Raw genomic sequence first — 20,918 nt, 5'->3', positions numbered from 1 at the left:
AAACAGACACTGAAACTAATTTACCAAAAAAATTTCTTGAAAGTAAAACATTGTTAAAACAGCTCTATATAGATCCAAGGAAAATTGGTAGAAAATATTAAAAAGCATTGTGTCAAAAAAACTTTTCTGTCATTGCTGTCATTGAAAGGTCACCTTGGTGAAGTTCAAGACAAATTCAAATTTGTAAGATTTCGAAAATTATTTTGGTACGTACAATACGTTAGACGTAAGGCTTTAAAAATGAGATAAATGTTTCTTCATCTCATTTCCTATACATTCGTGCAGTAGAATATTGTCTGGCACTAGTAAATACATAATTATATTTAAAGGTGTTGCGGTAATTTTGAACCCTCAAACATGGATCCAAGTACTCAGAGGTTTATTGAGCGTGGATCGCATAAAGGAAAAGGTTTAGCTGTCTTTACCAGCGGAGGTGACTCCCAGGGTATGAATGCAGCAGTCAGATCTGTAGTGCGAATGGGAATTTACCTGGGATGCAAAGTCTACTTCATTCGTGAAGGTTACCAGGGTATGGTAGATGGCGGAGACAATATTGAAGAAGCCAACTGGTCATCTGTAAGCTCTATCATCCATAAAGGTGGTACAATAATTGGCTCGGCACGTTGTATGGATTTCATGTATGTATTAATTTATTGATGTTATGATGAAACTTTAATTATTTTATGTAACTTGATGAAACAGTGTATCATTTTGTTCCTTTAACATTTTTTAATGGTATAATGTAATGGTTTTTTTTAGTTAATTATTTTTTCTCAAATTTTTTTTATAATGCAAACTAACTAAAATATTCTTCAATATTTTTCAATTAATTGTCTTATTTTCAGCACTAAAGAGGGTCGCTTGAAAGCAGCCTACAATCTTGTGACTAGAGGTATCACCAATTTAGTAGTGATTGGTGGTGATGGTTCTCTAACTGGAGCCAACTTGTTCCGTGAGGAGTGGTCAACCTTGTTGGATGATTTACTTGAAAACAATAAAATTACTAAAGATCAGAGGGAGAAGTACAAGTTTTTGCATATTGCTGGAATGGTAAATAAATAATATACTTTTGAAAATATAAGCTTGTTTATGAAGTTTCTCATGCATTTACAAAATGTTTATTAATTTTAAATTACAGGTAGGCTCCATTGACAATGATTTTTGTGGTACGGACATGACAATAGGCACGGACTCTGCCTTGCACCGTATCATTGAAGCTATTGATGCCATTGTAAGCACAGCTTATTCCCATCAGAGGACATTTATTATGGAGGTCATGGGTAGACACTGTGGGTAAGTTTCAATTAGGGAAATTAATTTTACACAGTTATATCACAATATTAACTTCTTATATGTATATTTCAAACATGATTTTGTCACATTAAAATTTACTGCCTCTGGTGGTATTTGAACCCATTGCTTTTATTTGTACTATTTATGTATAATGAATTAACTTTAAGTACTGAAATTATACACAAATGTTTTACATAATTATGTTTTGTTTTTTGTTTCATGAAAGGTGTTTTTTGACATTTTTAAGGCTATAGTTAGTTGCAGTTGATGAGTTGAAATAAACTAACTAAAGTTTGATACTATAATAATGCTGGAATGTAATGACAGTTTGTTGGTTTAGATATCTCGCTGTGGTCACGGCTTTGGCATCTGAAGCGGATTTTGTCTTTATACCTGAAGCACCCCCTTCAGTTGACTGGCAAATTAAACTCTGTGATAAGTTAGAACAGGCAAGCTACATTTCATAAGCACCTTGCCCTTCTCATGAGTCAGTTGTTATGGATTGCTGAGTTATTGTATAGCCTGAAATCACTGTTCTCTTTCCTTACTCAAATATCATTTTAGTTTTCTTGCAGTATACACCTCCCTTTGTACGGATGCTACTTATAGTTTCATTTGCGAAGACCCAGCGCCCCTCAATTGGGAACATAAATTGTGTGCAAAAATATTAGAGGCAAGGACTTTATTTTGTTCATAATATGGGAGCAGGATTCACTTTTGTCATTTCATTTCTTTGGATTGGATTTTTCATTGATACTACTACTGTGCCTTAAAATTGTAACATGTCAAAATTGTTGCATCAAAATTCTTCATTGTCACCTTGTGATTTGGGCTCATGCATGTCTCATTAGCACCGGGAACTGCTTGTTGCAGTTATCTGGCATTGGTAGCCGCTCTGGCGAGCGAGGCGGACCAAGTATTCATTCCCGAGGACCCTGTTCCCAATAATTGGGTTGAAAAGCTTTGCAAACGATTACAACAGGTATGAACGCTTAATTGAGTGGCCCTGTAATGTAACACACAATCTTGTATTAACTTAAAACTAAATGAAGTGTCACTTAAACTAATAACAAGCTGGTCACATGGTTTGGTGAGATCATTTAACAAAAAATCTTATTCAATTGCTGAATATTCTGATGTCATCTCAATCAGTGTTTTCACATTGAAACAATTGAGGATGCTGGCACTGATGCCTACAAGTAATATGATTGCTTTGATTGTGTGTTGGTTCTGCTATTTATTTCTGCTAATATACTTATCTTATAATTTAAAATATAATGCAGGTCATACTAAACAATTTCGAAACTCCAGTAAAGCTCATAGGGAACATTATGCCTTTGCACTTTGGACTTCTGCTTTGGTGGTCTCATGGTAAACAAACTGATCTTTCGTTGAACTTATTCATTTATATCTTTCATATTTCTTTTATTATATTAATTGACAGTGTTTTATCATATTACTTGAATGAACTCTTAAAAAACATTGAACTTGCATGAGGTGATGGTTTGTACTATTCTCAGTTTTTTGCAAAAAGTGTGTTGCAGTTATTGTTATGATAGTTTAGATTTGTTAGGAAAACTTTAGCAAGATATAATGTAATGTGAACTGTTTGGGTTTAGGAAAGGAAATCTGGCCAACGATTGAACATTATCATCGTGGCCGAGGGTGCGATCGACCGCGAAGGTAAGCCGATCACCGCCGAGCTGGTGAAAAAGGTGGTGGTGGAAAAACTTCAGCAAGACACCCGCATCACCGTGCTGGGTCACGTGCAGCGTGGAGGCTCGCCATCTGCCTTCGACAGGATCTTGGTGAGCTCCCAAATAGTTACTCATTCAATTGATTGATAAATTGGTATGAATGATATTACAGTACAGTGTTGTTCACCTTGAAAATAATCACGCTAAATTAGCAATTTAAGCAGTTAAGAAATCTATGTGTATTATTCTAATATAAAGTAGTGATAAACAATATCAATTTAAAGTTCAATAAACCGATTGATAAAAGATAAAACTGTAACGCGGGGGACTTTAAATCTATTCTTGTATTATTTTAATATAAAATGTCAATATAAAGTCGACAGGCGATAAATCCTCTTTTGCAAGATGGGATTGCCCTATAATGCCCTATGAAAAGTTAACTAAATGTCCTTCAAACAATTTACATAGGAATTTAGAACAAAGGCAATTAGAAACACACTTCTAAATTACGCGTAACAAATATGCGTTTAACAAATTTATGTTATAAACAATAATGTAGGGTTGCCGCATGGGAGCTGAGGCAGTAATGGCGCTAATGGAAGCTACTCCTACGACGCCGGCGTGTGTGGTGACCCTGGATGGTAACCAAGCCGTGCGTCTGCCCCTTATGGAGTGCGTGCGAAGGACTAAAGCCGTTGCCCAGGTATACATAATTATTTTAAACATATAATGCCCAATCTTTGTATCAAAATTGTAGTAGGTTAGGAGGTATCTCTTAGCTTAGTACGAGGGGCTAACGGGACTATTAGTAATTTAATTTGTGCAATAGAAATTACTAATATTAAAAAAAAAGAATCGATCTATTTTACTTGTGATCTATCAAGGACACATCATACAATACAAATGAAATCATAATTAATATGTTCTTCAACATAGAAACTGTTGCCTAATCCCGTTGGCCCCCACCTACTGACATCGCGAAAAATTTACTGTATTCACTAGTGCGCGACGACGCCATTGAAATCTTTCCATTAACCCCTACTGGTGGACATTGGGATGAAATGAGCTACTTGTCCCTCAGTAGTGGATACTTGGTTCTGTGTCAAGTACCCTATTTTTTTATTATATTTTTAGGCCATGGCTGACAAGAACTGGGATCTGGCAGTGCAACTGCGCGGACGCAGCTTCGCTCGCAACCTTGAGACCTACAAGATGCTGACCCGCCTGAAGCCGCCCAAGGAAGCGTTTGACCAATCCGGAAAGCCCGCTGTAAGATTCTATGATAGGACTGAAGGGTGTAAGAAATGTTAAAATTAATATTATTTGTTGTCAAAGTCCAGCTATAGACATTATCTAATCATCGTCAGGACAAGCAATTGTTACTTAATCACGAAGAATTTTGCGATTGTGTGACGTCTAAAATCAGCCTGAAAACTCATATGGTGTTGTAGCAATATTTGCCTCCTGTGTTTACGTTTTATATTCGTTTTCGTACTTGGGATCACATGCAATTTTGCTGCCATGTTGCTGACCAATATTACCGATACATAAATTATACTAATCATTTGACCTGAAACTTTACAAGTGTCATCAATACGTTGCTCATGCGAACTGCTTGCAACGACTCTGACTTACAACGACTTTATAGATATACCTAGCAAAACTGTGAGATGGCATCAATTGAATAGGTCCAAGTAGCGTTTACCTCTGTTCTTTGACAGTTTCTTTCACTTCAGAGTTCAGAGGGTAGTTAATTAGTATCTGGAGTTGATGAAATGTAGCTAATGTATTCACACGGTCTAATTTACTTTAAACTACTAGCTACCTGCCCATTGCCACTTCAGCTTGCTAATCCGTCGACGACATCGTAAAGATAGCAGGGAAGCGCTGGACGCAGGCCGCTACCAATCAATCAACATGGAAAGCATTGGGGGAGGCCTATGTTCAGCAGTGGACGTCCTGTGGCTGAAATGATGATGATGACTAAAGCCCGGCCCGTGAGCACGTAGAATTTTGTCCAATGACCCCAAGCTACCCATCCTTATCGCTCGCGCGTAATTATAATGCTGTCGCGACTGTGCGACGGGCGCCCGCAGTGAGTGTGCGAGCGCGACAACAACATAATAATAATTTATGCGCGAGCCATAAGGATGGGTAGCTTGGGGTCATTGGACAAAATTATATGTGCTCACAGACCAGACTATAGCTACCTACACGCGCACACTCTTTATGCTTAGTCATAGGCAATCACTGTTAAAATCGTACCTAAAATGTCCTATTTTCTTTTTGTAGGAGGGTTACACGCTAGCGGTGATGCACGTGGGCGCTCCCGCTTGCGGTATGAACGCGGCCGTGCGTTCCTTCGTACGCAACTGCATCTATCGCGGAGACACCGTGCTCGGTATCCACGACGGTATCGAGGGATTGATCAGCGGAAACATCGTCAAGATGGACTGGTAAAGATCACGAGTGTTTTATATTTGTGTGTTAAGTTCTGAGAAGAAGCAGAAAACTAGGAGTTAGCTGCTTTTTCCCATGTGATACTCTTAGGCAGCGGTTCCACCGGAGATGTGCGAGGATGCGTAGCGAGGGATGTGTTTGTAAAGAGCCAATAGAGTCACTTCATTTACCGAGACGAAGTAAATGAAGCGATTCTGTTGGTTCTTTTTTCTGGTGGAAACGTAGCCTTACATGGCCATAAACGGCTGACCTACTTACTTAGAAATGAAAAAACAAATTACGGCATTTGAAATACACTGTCATTAAACACAGACAAAAGTAGTGAAGGCTACAAAAAATATTTCGACTTGGTTGTGAAATTAAAAGTTAATTTTATCTTGTTTATACAGTTACTATAACAAATGACTATACATTTTTGTTGCAATATCGCACTTATTACAAACGACAGAAGATACCACAATATTTAAAATATTTGATTATTTAACTTTAAATAATCTATAGTTTTAAGGTTAATTTTGTATTTCTCTTGTAAGTGAATGTAATTCTTTTAGAGAAATAAATGTCTTAAACCATAAACCATATTTAAATTGCGATCTTCAAACAGGTCTGATGTGACCGGCTGGGTAGCCCAAGGAGGCGCCTTCCTCGGCACCAAGCGCACCCTGCCTGGCGATAAGAAGGCCGACATTGCTGCCCGCATCAAGCAGTTTAATATTCAAGGGCTGCTGCTCATTGGTGGATTTGAGGTAAGGTTGTCTCATTTTTACAAGCTGGATGAATCAATAGAAATTGGAAATCGCTTAAAAATATATCTGACAAATGTCAAAAATTAAGTGTGATATAAAATCGAAATAAATAAAAAATATATCAAATCTCACACATAATAAGAAGTACACTAGCATTTTATTGATACGCCTCTCTGTTCGCACAATAGCTCAATCAGAGGGCTAATTCCGGAAAAGTTACTAGCTACTAATTTGCACCAGCGCTCTCTTTCCATTTTTCGTCTGTAACTCGTGCCAGTAGTCTTCGAATATAAAAAATACCAATTAAAAAATTATAAACTGAAATTACGTATCAGTATCCGCAACGCCAACACTATTTTACCTTTCAATCAACTGTAACTTTTCAGACAGTTTGGTGTCAATATGATTCGGTTACATTTCTTTGCAAAATTACCAGTGTCTAATGGCAGACTGAAGGACGTGAAGGAAAAAGAAATAGAGGCAGACAAGCAAAAAGATGGGAGGACGATATCCGCGAATTAGCAGGGCCATAAATGGCTAGAAACAGAGAAGCATGGAGATCATTGGAGGAGGCCTATGTCCAAGGACAAACTGAAGATGAGTGCAGCTAAATTGTATAATGAAATGTTAATGTTGTAAAATACCTTGTAATCCAGTAATAAAGGCTTATATTATTAATGGCAGACTATTTATCAAAATTCTAAAAGCGTGTTATATAAGTTTAATTTCACATAGTTCCTTTCTAAATATTGGTTTAGGCGTACCAAGCGGGCCTAGAGCTGTACGAGTCCCGCGCCCAGTTCCCGGAGTTCTGCATCCCGCTCGTGGTCATCCCGTCCACCATCAGCAACAACGTGCCCGGGACAGACTTCTCTCTCGGCGCCGATACTGCTCTCAACGAGATCACCGAGATCTGCGACCGCATCCGTCAGTCTGCTCAGGTATTACAAACTTCTTTATGGTATGTCAAAACGATGTTTTTCTTTTGTTTTTTTAATTAGATGTGGAACTTGATACTGGCTGTATGTGAAAACCATATGAAATCATAATGAAAGAAGATTATATTAGGTTTGTGACATTGTGACGTCATCGTTTATTGGTGTCAACTGACCGAATTATCTTCTGGCAATCATTTACTGTAGAATTATTGTAAAAAGTGTTAATATCCTTATAATGTGTTCAACTCCATGATATTTACTATTGTTTCATTTCTGTTTAGGGTACTAAACGCCGTGTGTTCGTCATTGAAACCATGGGCGGATACTGCGGTTATTTGGCCACTTTGGCAGGTAAGCTTCAATTCATCAATATAAGGTTTTAAACTTTCGCGTTCCATTTCAAAGAAAATAGAGAAACTTTCTATTTTAGTCGAATCATCGATTATCCGCAATGGATCTTTTACTATGGAAAGTTTAGTCGGACCTTTTAAAATATTTTCAAATGTTTAAAAAAAAAGCTCCTGTGATTACTAATTATCACCACTATTATTATATTATTATAAATTATGTTATAGTGTTTCTCAGCTAACTTTCTTGTAAATTCACTGTCTACTTTATAAATGTCGTCCTGTTGCCAAAATTAAGAACATCTTTCTTTATTACAATCAACATAAGTATAGAGCGTGAGAAGAAAATCTATCAATTTTTAAACTACCTATATCCAATTATTTTTTATTGTGTTTATGTCCTATTGTTCACACCCTTGCTCAAAAAAATATCCACCAGGTCTGGCCGGCGGCGCCGACGCAGCCTATATCTACGAGGAGAAGTTCTCCATCAAGGATCTGCAGCAGGACGTGTACCACATGGCGTCCAAGATGACGGGCGGCATCCAGCGCGGCCTCATCCTCCGCAACGAGAAGGCCAACGATAACTACAACACCGAGTTCATTTACCGCCTGTACTCTGAAGAGGGGAAGGGACTGTTTACGGCCAGGATGAATGTGCTTGGTAAGGCGATTTACATGTTTATGTTTATGTATTTAATTGGTGTTATTTATTGGTCTAGGATGAAAATAACGGTTTTCACTAGTAATGTACGAACTCTATCTATATTATCTGGCCTTCGAGTACATATTCATCGTCAGTACCAGGGTCCGAAGCGATTACGTGGCGACTAAATTACCTGATGAGGATGATTATTGTATACCCAATGAGGGCTATCGTATTTCGCCCTCACCAGTTGGCGCCACTGTGGAGTAAGGTTACTCGCTGGTGACGTAAACTGGTGAGAGCTGAAGTATCAGGAGAACTATCGCATTTACATTCACCAGAATTGCGCCACTGTAAACTAAGGGAGCGCGCGCACGGGTTGACTGTAATAAAACAGTTTCATTGTCACGTCGCTACCACCAAGCACCAAGTCTATACTTACTTGATATGAGTGAGAAAACAGTTAAGACGACAAAAATTATCCGTGCTCGCGAGCCCTAAAATCCTGTCACTCGCCAGTAATGCCAACTGTTAAGTATAAAAGCAATAATATTCTACAGGTCACATGCAGCAAGGCGGCTCGCCGACTCCCTTCGACCGCAACATGGGCACCAAGATGGCGGCCAAGTGCCTGCACTGGCTGGTGGAGGCGCTGCAGCGCGGGCCCTCCAACACGCCCGACTCGGCCTGCCTGCTCGGCGTCGTCAAGCGCCAGTACAAGTTCACGCCGCTAGAGGACCTCAAGGCGCAGACCAACTTCGCGTGAGTTATAATACTCCTCACTCACTCACTCACTTGCGGCCAAGTGCCTGCACTGGCTGGTGGAGGCGCTGCAGCGCGGGCCCTCCAACACGCCCGACTCCTCACTCACTCAGTCACTCACTCACTCACTCACTCACTTGCGGCCAAGTGCCTGCACTGGCTGGTGGAGGCGCTGCAGCGCGGGCCCTCCAACACGCCCGACTCCTCNCTATTTTGACAAACCCAGATCGCATTTAATGTGGCTGCCGTCTAATTAAAGCGCGCGCTTATTTGAAATCGTCATTTCGGGAACGGTCATTTCGGAAACGTTCCCGGACATGATGGCACGTTCCCGAAATGACTGTTGCGTTCTCGGAATGATGATTATTATTTCTAAGGGCGAATCATTTACAATATTTAATACATTTATTTTTCCGTTTCCGGTGGTTTCTCAGTGAACACGCACGTCAGTTGCCTCCGTCAAATTTTATCGAAAACAGTGAAAATTAGTGTCGAACCAGTGCTAATAAACTAAAAAACATTCATAATAAACTCTGACTATCACATCCGAAGTGTATTCACAGTGCAGTGGAAAACCATAACAGAAGAATCACAAATAAATTACTCGGCATTACAACCCAAGAGTCAAATAAATCGAGCTGTCAACCGTCGTAATTAGACAATCAATGGTGCCAACCTAAAACCTTACGTCATCTAAAGTTCGTTCAGAAACATCCCCGGACTCTAGTGTTGCCACATTACAAATCAAGGAACTATTTGGTAGAAAATGGATAAAAACTCGGAAATATTTTTTCAAAAACTTGACGAGAAACTAGCGAAACAAGCCGAAATAATAACTCACTCGGTAACTAAAAATGTGATGGAAGCGCTAGATGAAAAGATGAAATCAATTATTGAGGAAAACAATATCCTTAAAAATAAAGTATCAGAACTCGAACAAAAACTCAAAGCAGCAGATAGAGAAAAACGCAAAAATAACCTGGTATTCTTTGGTATAGAAGAAAAAGGAAAATCCGAAGGGGAATTAGTGGACTACATTAAGGACCTAATATCAGACATGGGAGTACACTTGGACAGACAGGAAATTAGCAATGTATATCGAATCGGTAAGCAAACCGAAAATAAAAATCGTCCAGTAGTAGCCTCCATCACGACTCAATGGAAAAAACATCTGATAACAAAAAACAAGAAAAACCTTCCACCAGGTATTGTTGTGAAAGAAGATTTTTCCAAGGAAATTCTGGAAAAAAGAAAGCAGCTGCAACCAAAATTAGAAGAGGAGAAAAAGAAGGGAAACATTGCTTACATTAAATACGACAAATTGATAGTGATAAACCCAAAGGACAGTAATAGAGAAAAGAGAAAGAGAGGAACTTCGGATTCTCCCAAACTGTCAGCACAAAAGAAAGCAAATACAAACCAAACATCAAGCAACCCTTTAGAACCCCTACCCAAAACTAGTAACAGACCTAACATACTGAACTATGTTAGCCGAGCAAGTTCCGACCCACAACTAAATTCTCCAAAAAACTAATAATTGCCCCGGAAAATCGGAAAAAATTAATACATACTTCAACTAGACTTAATAACCAAAACCAAACAACAGAAAATCTCCCAGTCCGGCTGGTCCCCGCGGGAGTTACAGACCACCACCCTCTTTCGAAAAGAAGAAACAAAACTCTCAACATCGCAACCTTAAATACGAGAACCCTTCGAACTGAAGAAAGCCTACAAGAACTAGAAAAAGCCCTTGAAGAAATAAAATGGGACATCCTGGGTATTAGTGAGATGCGAAGACTAGGGGAAGGGATCGAGGAACGCACTGACTATATACTATTCCACAAAGGTGAAACAGCCGGCCATAGAGGAGTAGGATTCATAATCAAACAGTCAATGAAACAGCACATACAAGAACTGATTGGAATCTCCGATAGAATAGCCATTCTTAACATCGACATACCGGGACACCAAAAACTATGGTCAATTGTACAAATCTATGCCCCAACAGAACAAGCAACTAAAACAGAAATCAAACTTTTCTACAAAGAACTAACACAGGCGATGGAAAGGTGTACAAACAACCATGTTATTCTGATGGGCGATTTCAATGCTCAAGTCGGAGCAAAACAATGCAAAGAAGAATATGTCCTGGGAAATTTTGGGCAAGGTAGAAGAAGCTCACATGGTGAATTGCTAGTCGAATTCCTACTACAACACAATCTAACGCTCTTGAACAGTCTGTATATGAAAAACAAAAAGAACAAGTGGACGTGGATCTCCCCCGATGGTAGCACTAAAAACGAAATTGACTACATAACAACAAATTATCCAAAAGCCTTTACGGATACAACGGTGCTAACCAAATTTAACTTCAATACAAATCATCGCATGGTAAGAAGCAATTTAAAAATAGAACCACCAAAAAAATCTAGGAAATATTTTACACCACACAATGCAAAGGACCACAGTAAAGAAACCTTAAAGAAAATAACCAAATCCCTAATCGATTCAGCTGATGAACTAACCGCGAGCAACATTGATACTCACACAAAATATGGAAAGCTAGAAAATCTACTAACTGGAGTGAAAACTGAGAACGACAAGAAAAATAAATACAAACTAAGTGATAAAACGCTGGAACTCATAGCAAAAAGAAAAACACTACTTTCAAAACATCTAAAAAAGAAAAACATCAATAATATCACAAAATTAAGTAAGGAAATAAGAGAAAACATTAGGAAAGACAGGAAAAACAAAAGACTGCAAACATTAGAAGAACATATACTAAAAACAGGAGGAGTGAAAAAAGCGCTTAAAGAACTGAGAGAATCAAATAAAGAATGGATACCAAAACTAAATAAAAAAGATACTACTTCCTCAAACAGAAAAATGATAAACGAAATAACTACAAAATTTTATCAAGATCTATATTCAAACCCAGATAAAAAACCAAGAGCTGATACTAAAACAGATGTCATTGAAGAGCAAGAAATAGTGACATCCGAACCAAAAATACTTCCCAGAGAAATAGAAAAAGCAATATACAGTCAGAAGTTGGAAAAAGCTCCAGGCCCAGACAAAGTGACAAACGAACTTCTTAAAGGCACTCTCGAAGAACTACTACCAATACTCACATCAATATTCAATGAAATATTAACCTCGGGTCTAATTCCTATACAGTGGAAAACATCGAACATTATTCTTATATTTAAAAAAGGACAAAAGGAAGACATAGGAAACTACAGGCCTATAAGTTTAATGTCAAATATCTACAAAGTATTTTCGAAAGTTATCCTGGGAAGGATAAGCAAGAAACTAGACGAAAATCAATCACGGGAGCAAGCTGGCTTTAGACAAAAATACTCAACCCTGGACCATATACACACAGTGAAACAAATAGTAGAAAAATACAATGAATACAATAAGAAACTGTACATGGCATTCATCGACTACACCAAGGCTTTTGACAGCATAAAACACACAGCTCTATGGGATAGCCTAGAACAGCAGGGAATCCCCATAAATTACATTAACATTATGAAGAACATCTACTCGAACTGCGAAGCAAGAATCCAACTAGAAACCTTGGGAAATAAATTCAAAATCGAGAAAGGAGTAAGACAGGGAGACCCTCTATCACCAAAATTGTTTTCGGCTGCCTTGGAAAGTATCTTCCGCAAACTAGACTGGAAAGAATACGGTCTCAACATTCAAGGTGTAAAACTGAACCACCTAAGATTTGCAGACGACATAGTCCTATTTGAAGAAAACCCGACGGACCTAAACAAAATGATTGAATCACTGCACGCTGAAAGTACGAAAGTGGGCCTATACATGAACATGTCTAAAACAAATCTACTAACAAATTCCGACCCAGTAGAAATAAAAATCGACAACCAACCGCTTGCATATGTGTCAGACTACATCTACTTAGGACAGTTAATATCGCACAAAGATCAAACCACTAAGGAAATTGAACGAAGAATAGCAAACGGATGGAAGAAATTTTGGTCTCTGAAGGAAGTCCTGAAATCCAAAGAGCTAAGCATGCAAATAAAAAGGAAAGTCTTCAACACATGCATACTTCCTGTCATCACATATGGCTGCGAAACCTGGGCCCTCACCAAACACCACAGAGAAAAGTTGGAACGATGCCAGAGAGCCATGGAGAGAAGCCTAATAGGAATAAAGAAGCAGGACAGAGTGAGAAGTAGCACAATAAGAGAAAAAACCAAAGTTGTCGACATAATTACCCGAATAGACCAACAAAAATGGAGATGGGCAGGTCACATGATCCGGGACCCAGAAGAAAAATGGTGCAAAAGCGTCACTGACTGGTATCCCAGGGATGGAAAGAGAAGTAGAGGTCGGCAACAAACAAGATGGGAAGACGACCTAAAACTCACAGTTGGACACTATTGGAGAAGGGTAGCACGTGACAGGTCCCAATGGAAATCGTTGGAGGAGGCCTATGCCAAGAGGCAAACTGAGCTTCGGGATATTTTATAACACAGATCTTATTATTTATCATATTTTGTAACTATTATGTAACCAAGTTCAGAATAAAAAGGCTTATTATTATTATTATTNAATATTACTTCAATGATTTAACTTTAAATAATCTATAATTTTAAGGTTAATTTTGTATTTCTCTTGTAAGTGAATGTAATTCTTTTAGAGAAATAAATGTCTTAAACCATATTTAAATTGCGATCTTCAAACAGGTCTGATGTGACCGGCTGGGTAGCCCAAGGAGGCGCCTTCCTCGGCACCAAGCGCACCCTGCCTGGCGACAAGAAGGCCGATATTGCTGCCCGTATCAAGCAGTTTAATATTCAAGGGCTGCTGCTCATTGGTGGATTTGAGGTAAAGTTGTCGCGTTTTTACAAGCTGGATGAATCAGTAGAAATTGGAAACCTTGCTTAATTAGATTGGACAAAATTAAATTTCAACCATTATGTGTAATATACAATCACACATAATAAGAAGTACACTAGCATTTTATTGATACGCCTCTCTGTTCGCACAATAGCCCAATTAGAGGGCGGAGTGCGGAAAAGTTACCAGCTATAGTCTGGTCGTCACTGTGCGACGTGCGGCCGCAGTGAGTGTGCGAGTGCGACAGCAATATAATTACGCGCGAGCGATAAGGATGGGTAGCTCGGGGTCATTGGACGAAATTCTACGTGCTCGGCGACCCTAATTTACACCAGCTCTCTCTTTCCATTCTTCATCTGTAATCTGTGCCAGTAGTCTTCACGAATTTTGATAATTTTAGCGCATTAAAAATGGACTCAAACAAAACTCAAAAATAAAACTTTATCAGTATCCCCAGTACAATTTTATTTTACAAGTAACGATAATGATTCAGTTTGGTGTCAATATTGTTTGTAAAATTACCAGTTTCTACATTTCACAATATTCTCAGGCGTACCAAGCGGGCCTAGAGCTGTACGAGTCCCGCGCCCAGTTCCCGGAGTTCTGCATCCCGCTCGTGGTCATCCCGTCCACCATCAGCAACAACGTGCCCGGGACCGACTTCTCTCTCGGCGCCGATACTGCCCTCAACGAGATCACCGAGATTTGCGACCGCATCCGTCAATCTGCTCAGGTATTACAAACTTCTTTATGGTATGTCAAAACGATGTTTTTCTTTTGTTTTGTTTTTGAATTAAATGTGGCACTTGATACTGGTTGTATGTGAAAACCATATGAAGCCATAATGAAAGAAGATTATATTAGGTTTGTGACATTGTGACGTCATTGTTTATTGATGGCAATTATTGGCCGAATTATCTTCTGGCAATAATAATTTACTGTTGAATTATTGCAAATATTGTCAACATTTTTTATTGATATGTGTTCAACTCCATAGTATTTACATGTTATATTGTTCCGTTTCTTTTTAGGGAACTAAACGCCGTGTGTTCGTCATTGAAACTATGGGCGGATACTGCGGTTATTTGGCTACTTTGGCAGGTAAGATTCAATCATCGATATCAATCTCTTTCAAGAGTTTAAAGCGTTCCTTTCATCGCTAATTACTAACACCATGCATTGTAAACGAGAGAGAGAAAGCGAGAGACAAGCTTGATAGTAAAGCTTGTCTCCCGACTATCTTACTTTTGTATTTAATAACTACGATACTCTGCTAAAACAGCCCTCATTGTACTGCCTAATTTCCTTTTCATTTTTCAGGAAGAAAAAAAACTAAAAGAGCGCATCATAAAGAGAAAATCATTATATTCTTGGTTACTGTTCATCTTATATTTCTTACTATCTTTACATCCTATTGTTTATTATCTGCTACCAAACCATGTGCGACAAGCACGAACACTCTGGCAAGAGTGTAGCGACCAAGAAGAAATAATTAATTATCTAACTCAAAAATGTATCATGCAGGTCTGGCCGGCGGCGCGGACGCAGCCTACATCTACGAGGAGAAGTTCTCCATCAAGGATCTCCAGCAGGACGTGTACCACATGGCGTCCAAGATGACGGGCGGCATCCAGCGCGGCCTCATCCTCCGCAACGAGAAGGCCAACGATAACTACAACACCGAGTTCATTTACCGCCTGTACTCTGAAGAGGGGAAGGGACTGTTTACGGCCAGGATGAATGTGCTTGGTAAGGCGATTTACATGTTTATGTATTTAATTGGTGTTATTTATTGGTCTAGGATGAAAATGAAATAATGTATGAACTCTTATCTATTAAATGTAGTGTAGTTAAATGTAGTCCAGGGTTTCAAGCGATTACGTGGCGACTAAATTATCTGATGAGAATGATTGTATACCCAATCAAGGCTTATTTGCGCTCACCAATGAGGGTTTTCGCGATTGAAAAATCCGCCAGATGGCAATACGTAGACACGAGGTCCAAATGCTGCATGATTGGTTACTTTTGACATGACATTGACAGATATGTCAAAATCCACCAATCATGCAGCATTTGGACCTCGCGTCTACGTATTGCTATCTGGCGGATTTTTCAATCGCGAAAACCCTCATTGGCGCCACTGTGGAGTAAGGTTACTTGCTGGTGGCGTAAACAGTGGTGTCAACTGGTGACCGAAGCGGTCGCGGTAGGAGGATTATCACATTTGCACTCACCAGGATGGCACCACTGTAAACTAAGTCTGAGTTGCACCACCTTATTTTAACCGTAACAATAGCAATAACCGGTGCTTTTTGTATGGAGTTTGACAGAATTTTGACGTTTGTCAAAGTTAAAGTAAGATGGTGCAACTCAGCCTAAAGGAGCGTGCGCACGGGTGACTGACAAAACAGTTTCTGTCACTGTCACGTCGCTACGTGCGTGCACCTCCATACATCTTCATAGACTTGGTATGAGTGACGAAACAGTCACGCCCACAAAAGTCACCCGTGTTCGCGAGCCCTAAGATTTTCGCGAGTCCGGTTACTACCCAATGGTGCCAACAGTTAATTATAAAAACATTCTCAGCACCAACCCATATGTGGTCCCGAAGTGGTGGTAGGGCAAGCTATATTTGGAAACGTGTATAAGTTCCCTGGAAAAGGCCTATATGTACTGAATATACTATTATTATAACTGAATTTGAATAACCCTCTTTCTGGCGCAGTCGGGTAAAAAACGATGGCCCTTATTAACGCCGATTATTCTATAGGTCACATGCAGCAAGGCGGCTCGCCTACTCCCTTCGACCGCAACATGGGCACCAAGATGGCGGCCAAGTGCCTGCACTGGCTGGTGGAGGCGCTGCAGCGCGGGCCCTCCAACACGCCCGACTCGGCCTGCCTGCTCGGCGTCGTCAAGCGCCAGTACAAGTTCACGCCGCTAGAGGACCTCAAGGCGCAGACCAACTTCGCGTGAGTTATAATACTCCTTCCTCACCAAAGTTCAAAACCCAGTGTCGCATTACAAATTCACTCACACAAAGTAATCAAATTAAAACAATACATCGGAAGAGTGTGTGTCATAGTAACTACATTCAAGCAAACCGAAGAGCAATGTCCAAACCCAAGATGTGGGTCATTATGTGGGTCAAGTTAGAAAATAGCAGCGTCAGGCGACGCCGCACGATCACGCAACCGCTGACACCGCAACTCACCGCGTCATCGGCGCGTTTTCCTTCAATATTTCATTTTTATTAGGGTTCCGTAGCCAAAATGGCAAAAACGGAACCCTTATTAAACTTACATTTTATCTTAACGATAGGGCCAACTAGGCTTAGCAACTGAGTGTCATGCACATTGCACACATTACATTAGTGCGACTATTTGTTCGCATACCAGTAATTAAGATACTCCTTTAAGGCCCGATTCGAACTAACTTTTATCCGATAATAACTCTGGAGTTATTCTCGGGTATAACTGGCACATTGACAGTTTCAGTATGGGAAATATGTCAAAATGATAAGTTTATTCTGAGATTAATATTTACTCTTGTTTGGTCGAATCCACCGTTAGGCCTCAGCCTCGAGTTTAGCGGGCAGCGGGGCGGGAGCGGCGGCGGCGCGGGAGCGGCAGGATCTTATGCGTAAAATCAAATAGACCGGTTCTCGAAAACAGCGGCGCGGGAGCGGGCAGCGGCGCGGGAGCGGGCAACGAGCGGGCTGCGCACTCCTTCTTTTGCACACAATAAATCGAGCGTTAGGAATAAATTTGAATCGAAATAAAATTGTCGCCGCTGTTCAGACATTTCGTTTGCGAATAAAAACAAATATCTCGACAACACAACCCCGAACACAACACTTCGCCGCTAAAGGGCCGCGCGAGCTGCCCGCTTGTTTGTTTCGAGAACGNCGCGTGAGTTATAATACTCCTCACTCACTCACTCATTCACTCACTCACTCATTCACTCACTTACTCATTCACTCACTCACTCACTCAGTCACTCACTCACTCACTTGCGGCCAAGTGCCTGCACTGGCTGGTGGAGGCGCTGCAGCGCGGGCCCTCCAACACGCCCGACTCGGCCTGCCTGCTCGGCGTCGTCAAGCGCCAGTACAAGTTCACGCCGCTAGAGGACCTCAAGGCGCAGACCAACTTCGCGTGAGTTATAATACTCCTCACCATAGAGATCTAGAGAGGTGCCAACTAAAGCGCTGAGTTCAAAACACAGTGGCGCATTAGATATTCACTCACACAAAATAATCAAAATAAAAACAATACATTGGAAAAGTGTGTGTCATAGTAACTACATTCAAGCAAACCGAAGAGCAATGTCCAAACCTAAGATGTGGGTCAAGTTAGAGAATAGCAGCGTCAGGCGACGCCGCACGATCACGCCACCGCTGACACCGCAACTCACCGCGTCATCGGCGCGTTTTCTTTCAATATTTCATTTTTATTAAACGTACTTTTTATCTTAACGATAGGGTCAACTAGGCTTCAACTGAGTGTCATGCACACATTACATTATGCGACTATTTGTTCGCATACCAGTCATTAAGATACTCCTTTAAGGCCCGATTCGACCTAACTTTTATCCGAGAATAACTCGGGGGTATAACTGGCACATTGACAGTTTCAGTATGGGAAATATGTCAAAATGACAAGTTTATTCTGATATTAATATTTACTCTTGTTTGGTCGAATCCACCCTAATGCCCGTTTTCACCATCAATCCCAAATTTTAGGTGACCCCTATGGTAACACATAACAGGAATTGTGTTTGCATAGGGGTCACTTAAAAATTAGGGATTGATGGTGAAACCGGCAATAAGTCTTCTAGATTTGAGATTTTAATTGTTATACATGGTTTATAGCAACATTCAAATATTAATGTTGATTGCAGGCAAAGAATACCGAAGCAGCAATGGTGGATGAAACTCCGCCCCCTGCTGCGTATCCTGGCCAAGCACGACTCTACGTATGAAGAGGAGGGCATGTACATGACCGTCGAGCAGGGCGAGATCGACTCCGAGAGCGTCATTTAAACGTTCCATATCAATAAGTAGCTTCAATTTTGTGCTATCACTTATATCACAAATAGCTATAAGAAGACTTCTTCGAAAAATTGCAAGATCGTCTTGTATTGGGCTTGGTCTAGATTAGCAACTCCTTGTTGATATTTGAACGTGTGTGGGCATTATACAAAATAAAACCGCGTGCTATTGTGTGTAACTTGCGTCTCGTAAGCTACTTTAACGACATGGAGAATTACTGCAAGTCGTAAAACTTATTACGTACGAGCGATTTGTGATGAGTTAATTTTTTTTGGTGCTGGTAACCTTTTATTGAACCGGGAGTTCATTAATGTGTGATGTGATTACCACCGGAAATGCGTCTTGCAATTTTAGGAATAAGCTGATATGATAAACACCATCGGTAGTTTGTTTGTATCATCAAAAACATTTTGACTAATGAATGTTGCATTTTAGAAAATTTGCATGTAGACGTAGCATTAAATTGACAATGTTTTCGATGTGGAATGTTATTTTGAAGTAGATGAATTTATTTTGAATTAATAAATACTCCGTTGAAGCGGAAATATTACTAGTAAACTATTTGTTAAAAGTAGCAATGGACTAGAATCTAGATAGGTATTGCGTGGTACATTTGTACCTAACTTTACCAAAATATACTCCTACAATCTTAGCGTAATGATGTGTTTGCCATCTTTCAGTAACCACAGACCAATGATTTATTTAATATTTTATTTAAGTTAATTTTCGTAAATAGGAAATATTTAATAATTGTATGATGAAATTTATGAAACAATAGAAACAAATGGCTGTGGGTTGACATTGTACTTTTTTATTTATTTTAAACTGATTCTATAAACGACAATTTAGTATCATAGAACCAGTTTATTTATTTTTGAGACACATTTTTTGAATATCCTGTATGTAATATTTCATAGAGATTATATCGGTGTTGCTTGCTGTTCGAATGGTGACAAAAGTAAAAAAATATAATATGTAGCCATAATTGATTTGTCATTTCTTAGAAAGTTTAGATAAATAGATTTTGACTGGATTGTATCTTTTTATAAAATAAGTTTCCTAACAGTATTTTTTATTAAATCGGTATAATAACGAAATTATAAAGAAATTATTTTAAAAATCGTTGATATGTAAGCGTAAATGATGATTAATATTAAAGTTTGTGAAATTTTATCATCGCTAAATGTATTGGTATTTATTTACACATTATTAAAGTGAATGCACTTTGGCTTTATTATTAGTTTTTTATTGTATAATATCCCCTTATTAACACTTGACGGCTTGTTGGTATATTTGTTCAATTTCCTAATCATATTCAGGAATAACACGTACATTTTTTCCGAAAGGACGTGCCCACAAAATTGAGTTGGTCTTGCACGGATTCCGTACCAAACTTGCTAGAACTACGGCAAAACGTGCGCTGGAGACCCGGTTTATGTTGTAAGATTTCCTGTACATACAAATATTACGTCACTAGCTTTCCGCCCGCGGCTTCGCCTACGAGCTATGTGCCCCGCCCACTGCCACTTGGTTTTAGCAATTCTGCGAGCTATGTCGGTCACTTTGGTTCTCCTGCGGATCTCCTCATTTCTGATTCGATCACGCAGGGAAACTCCAAGCATGGCCCGCTCCATCGCCCTTTGGGTGACCTTGAGCCTTCTTATGAGGCCCATAGTAAGCGTCCACGTTTCGGATGTCACAGAAAAACGTTATCGCGCTCGTCCCTGTTTCAAAAACCGGGATAAGAACTATCCTATGTCCTTTCCCGGGACTCAAACTATCTCTATGCCAAATTTAATCAAAATCGGTTCAGTGGTTTAGGCGTGAAAGCGCGACAGAGTTACTATCGCATTTATAATATTAGTATAGATTGTAAATAAAGTGTTTGCCTCAACTCTCGTTGCGCGACCTACACCGCACCGGTTCGCATTGGTTGGTCTAAAGCGCGCTCTACACTCGCGCGCGATTCTTGCTGTGAATTCACGCCGCGATTCGCGCCGTGCACTTCGCGTTTAAAGCGCGCTCTACACTCGCGNTCTTTAATAAAACGGTACAACTAAACTACCTTTGCGCAAACGATTAAAAAAAGCTATACCGA

The 20,918-nt window shown here is 39.8% G+C and overlaps 1 protein-coding gene across 8 annotated transcripts; it reads left to right on the top strand.

Moving 5' to 3' along the window:
• The first annotated feature begins 124 nt into the window (after positions 1-124).
• Positions 125-19,863, top strand: Pfk (ATP-dependent 6-phosphofructokinase). Of its 8 annotated transcripts, none has more exons than XM_028300260.1 (15): positions 125-206; positions 330-638; positions 846-1,050; positions 1,139-1,293; positions 2,167-2,275; positions 2,913-3,101; positions 3,550-3,693; positions 4,125-4,259; positions 5,283-5,446; positions 6,055-6,196; positions 14,318-14,500; positions 14,799-14,868; positions 15,292-15,516; positions 16,538-16,739; positions 18,670-19,863. In XM_028300260.1, exons 2-15 carry the CDS (start codon positions 358-360, stop codon positions 18,809-18,811), a joined length of 2,346 nt encoding a protein of 781 aa, XP_028156061.1. In that variant the 5' UTR covers positions 125-206; positions 330-357; the 3' UTR covers positions 18,812-19,863. The 8 variants fall into 8 exon arrangements, with proteins under 8 accessions (XP_028156061.1, XP_028156068.1, XP_028156062.1 ...); XM_028300267.1 differs by lacking the exons at positions 14,318-14,500; positions 14,799-14,868; positions 15,292-15,516; positions 16,538-16,739 and adding exons at positions 6,955-7,137; positions 7,416-7,485; positions 7,921-8,145; positions 8,688-8,889; XM_028300261.1 differs by lacking the exon at positions 2,167-2,275 and adding an exon at positions 1,634-1,742.
• The last annotated feature ends 1,055 nt before the right edge of the window (positions 19,864-20,918 follow it).

The sequence above is a fragment of the Ostrinia furnacalis genome, unplaced genomic scaffold, assembly GCF_004193835.3.
Source record: "Ostrinia furnacalis isolate ACB-3 unplaced genomic scaffold, ASM419383v2 OfSCF0710, whole genome shotgun sequence".
NCBI classification, from domain to species: domain Eukaryota; kingdom Metazoa; phylum Arthropoda; class Insecta; order Lepidoptera; family Crambidae; genus Ostrinia; species Ostrinia furnacalis.
This window is presented reverse-complemented; position numbering and strand designations above follow the sequence as displayed.

Excerpts from the sequence above, each read along its gene's own strand:
- Pfk (XM_028300260.1), top strand. The coding sequence starts at position 358 with ATGGATCCAAGTACTCAGAGGTTTATTGAGCGTGGATCGCATAAAGGA. Across the intron at positions 3,102-3,549 it reads CTGCCTTCGACAGGATCTTG|GGTTGCCGCATGGGAGCTGA; the intron begins GTGAGCTCCCAA and ends ACAATAATGTAG. Across the intron at positions 16,740-18,669 it reads AAGGCGCAGACCAACTTCGC|GCAAAGAATACCGAAGCAGC; the intron begins GTGAGTTATAAT and ends TGTTGATTGCAG.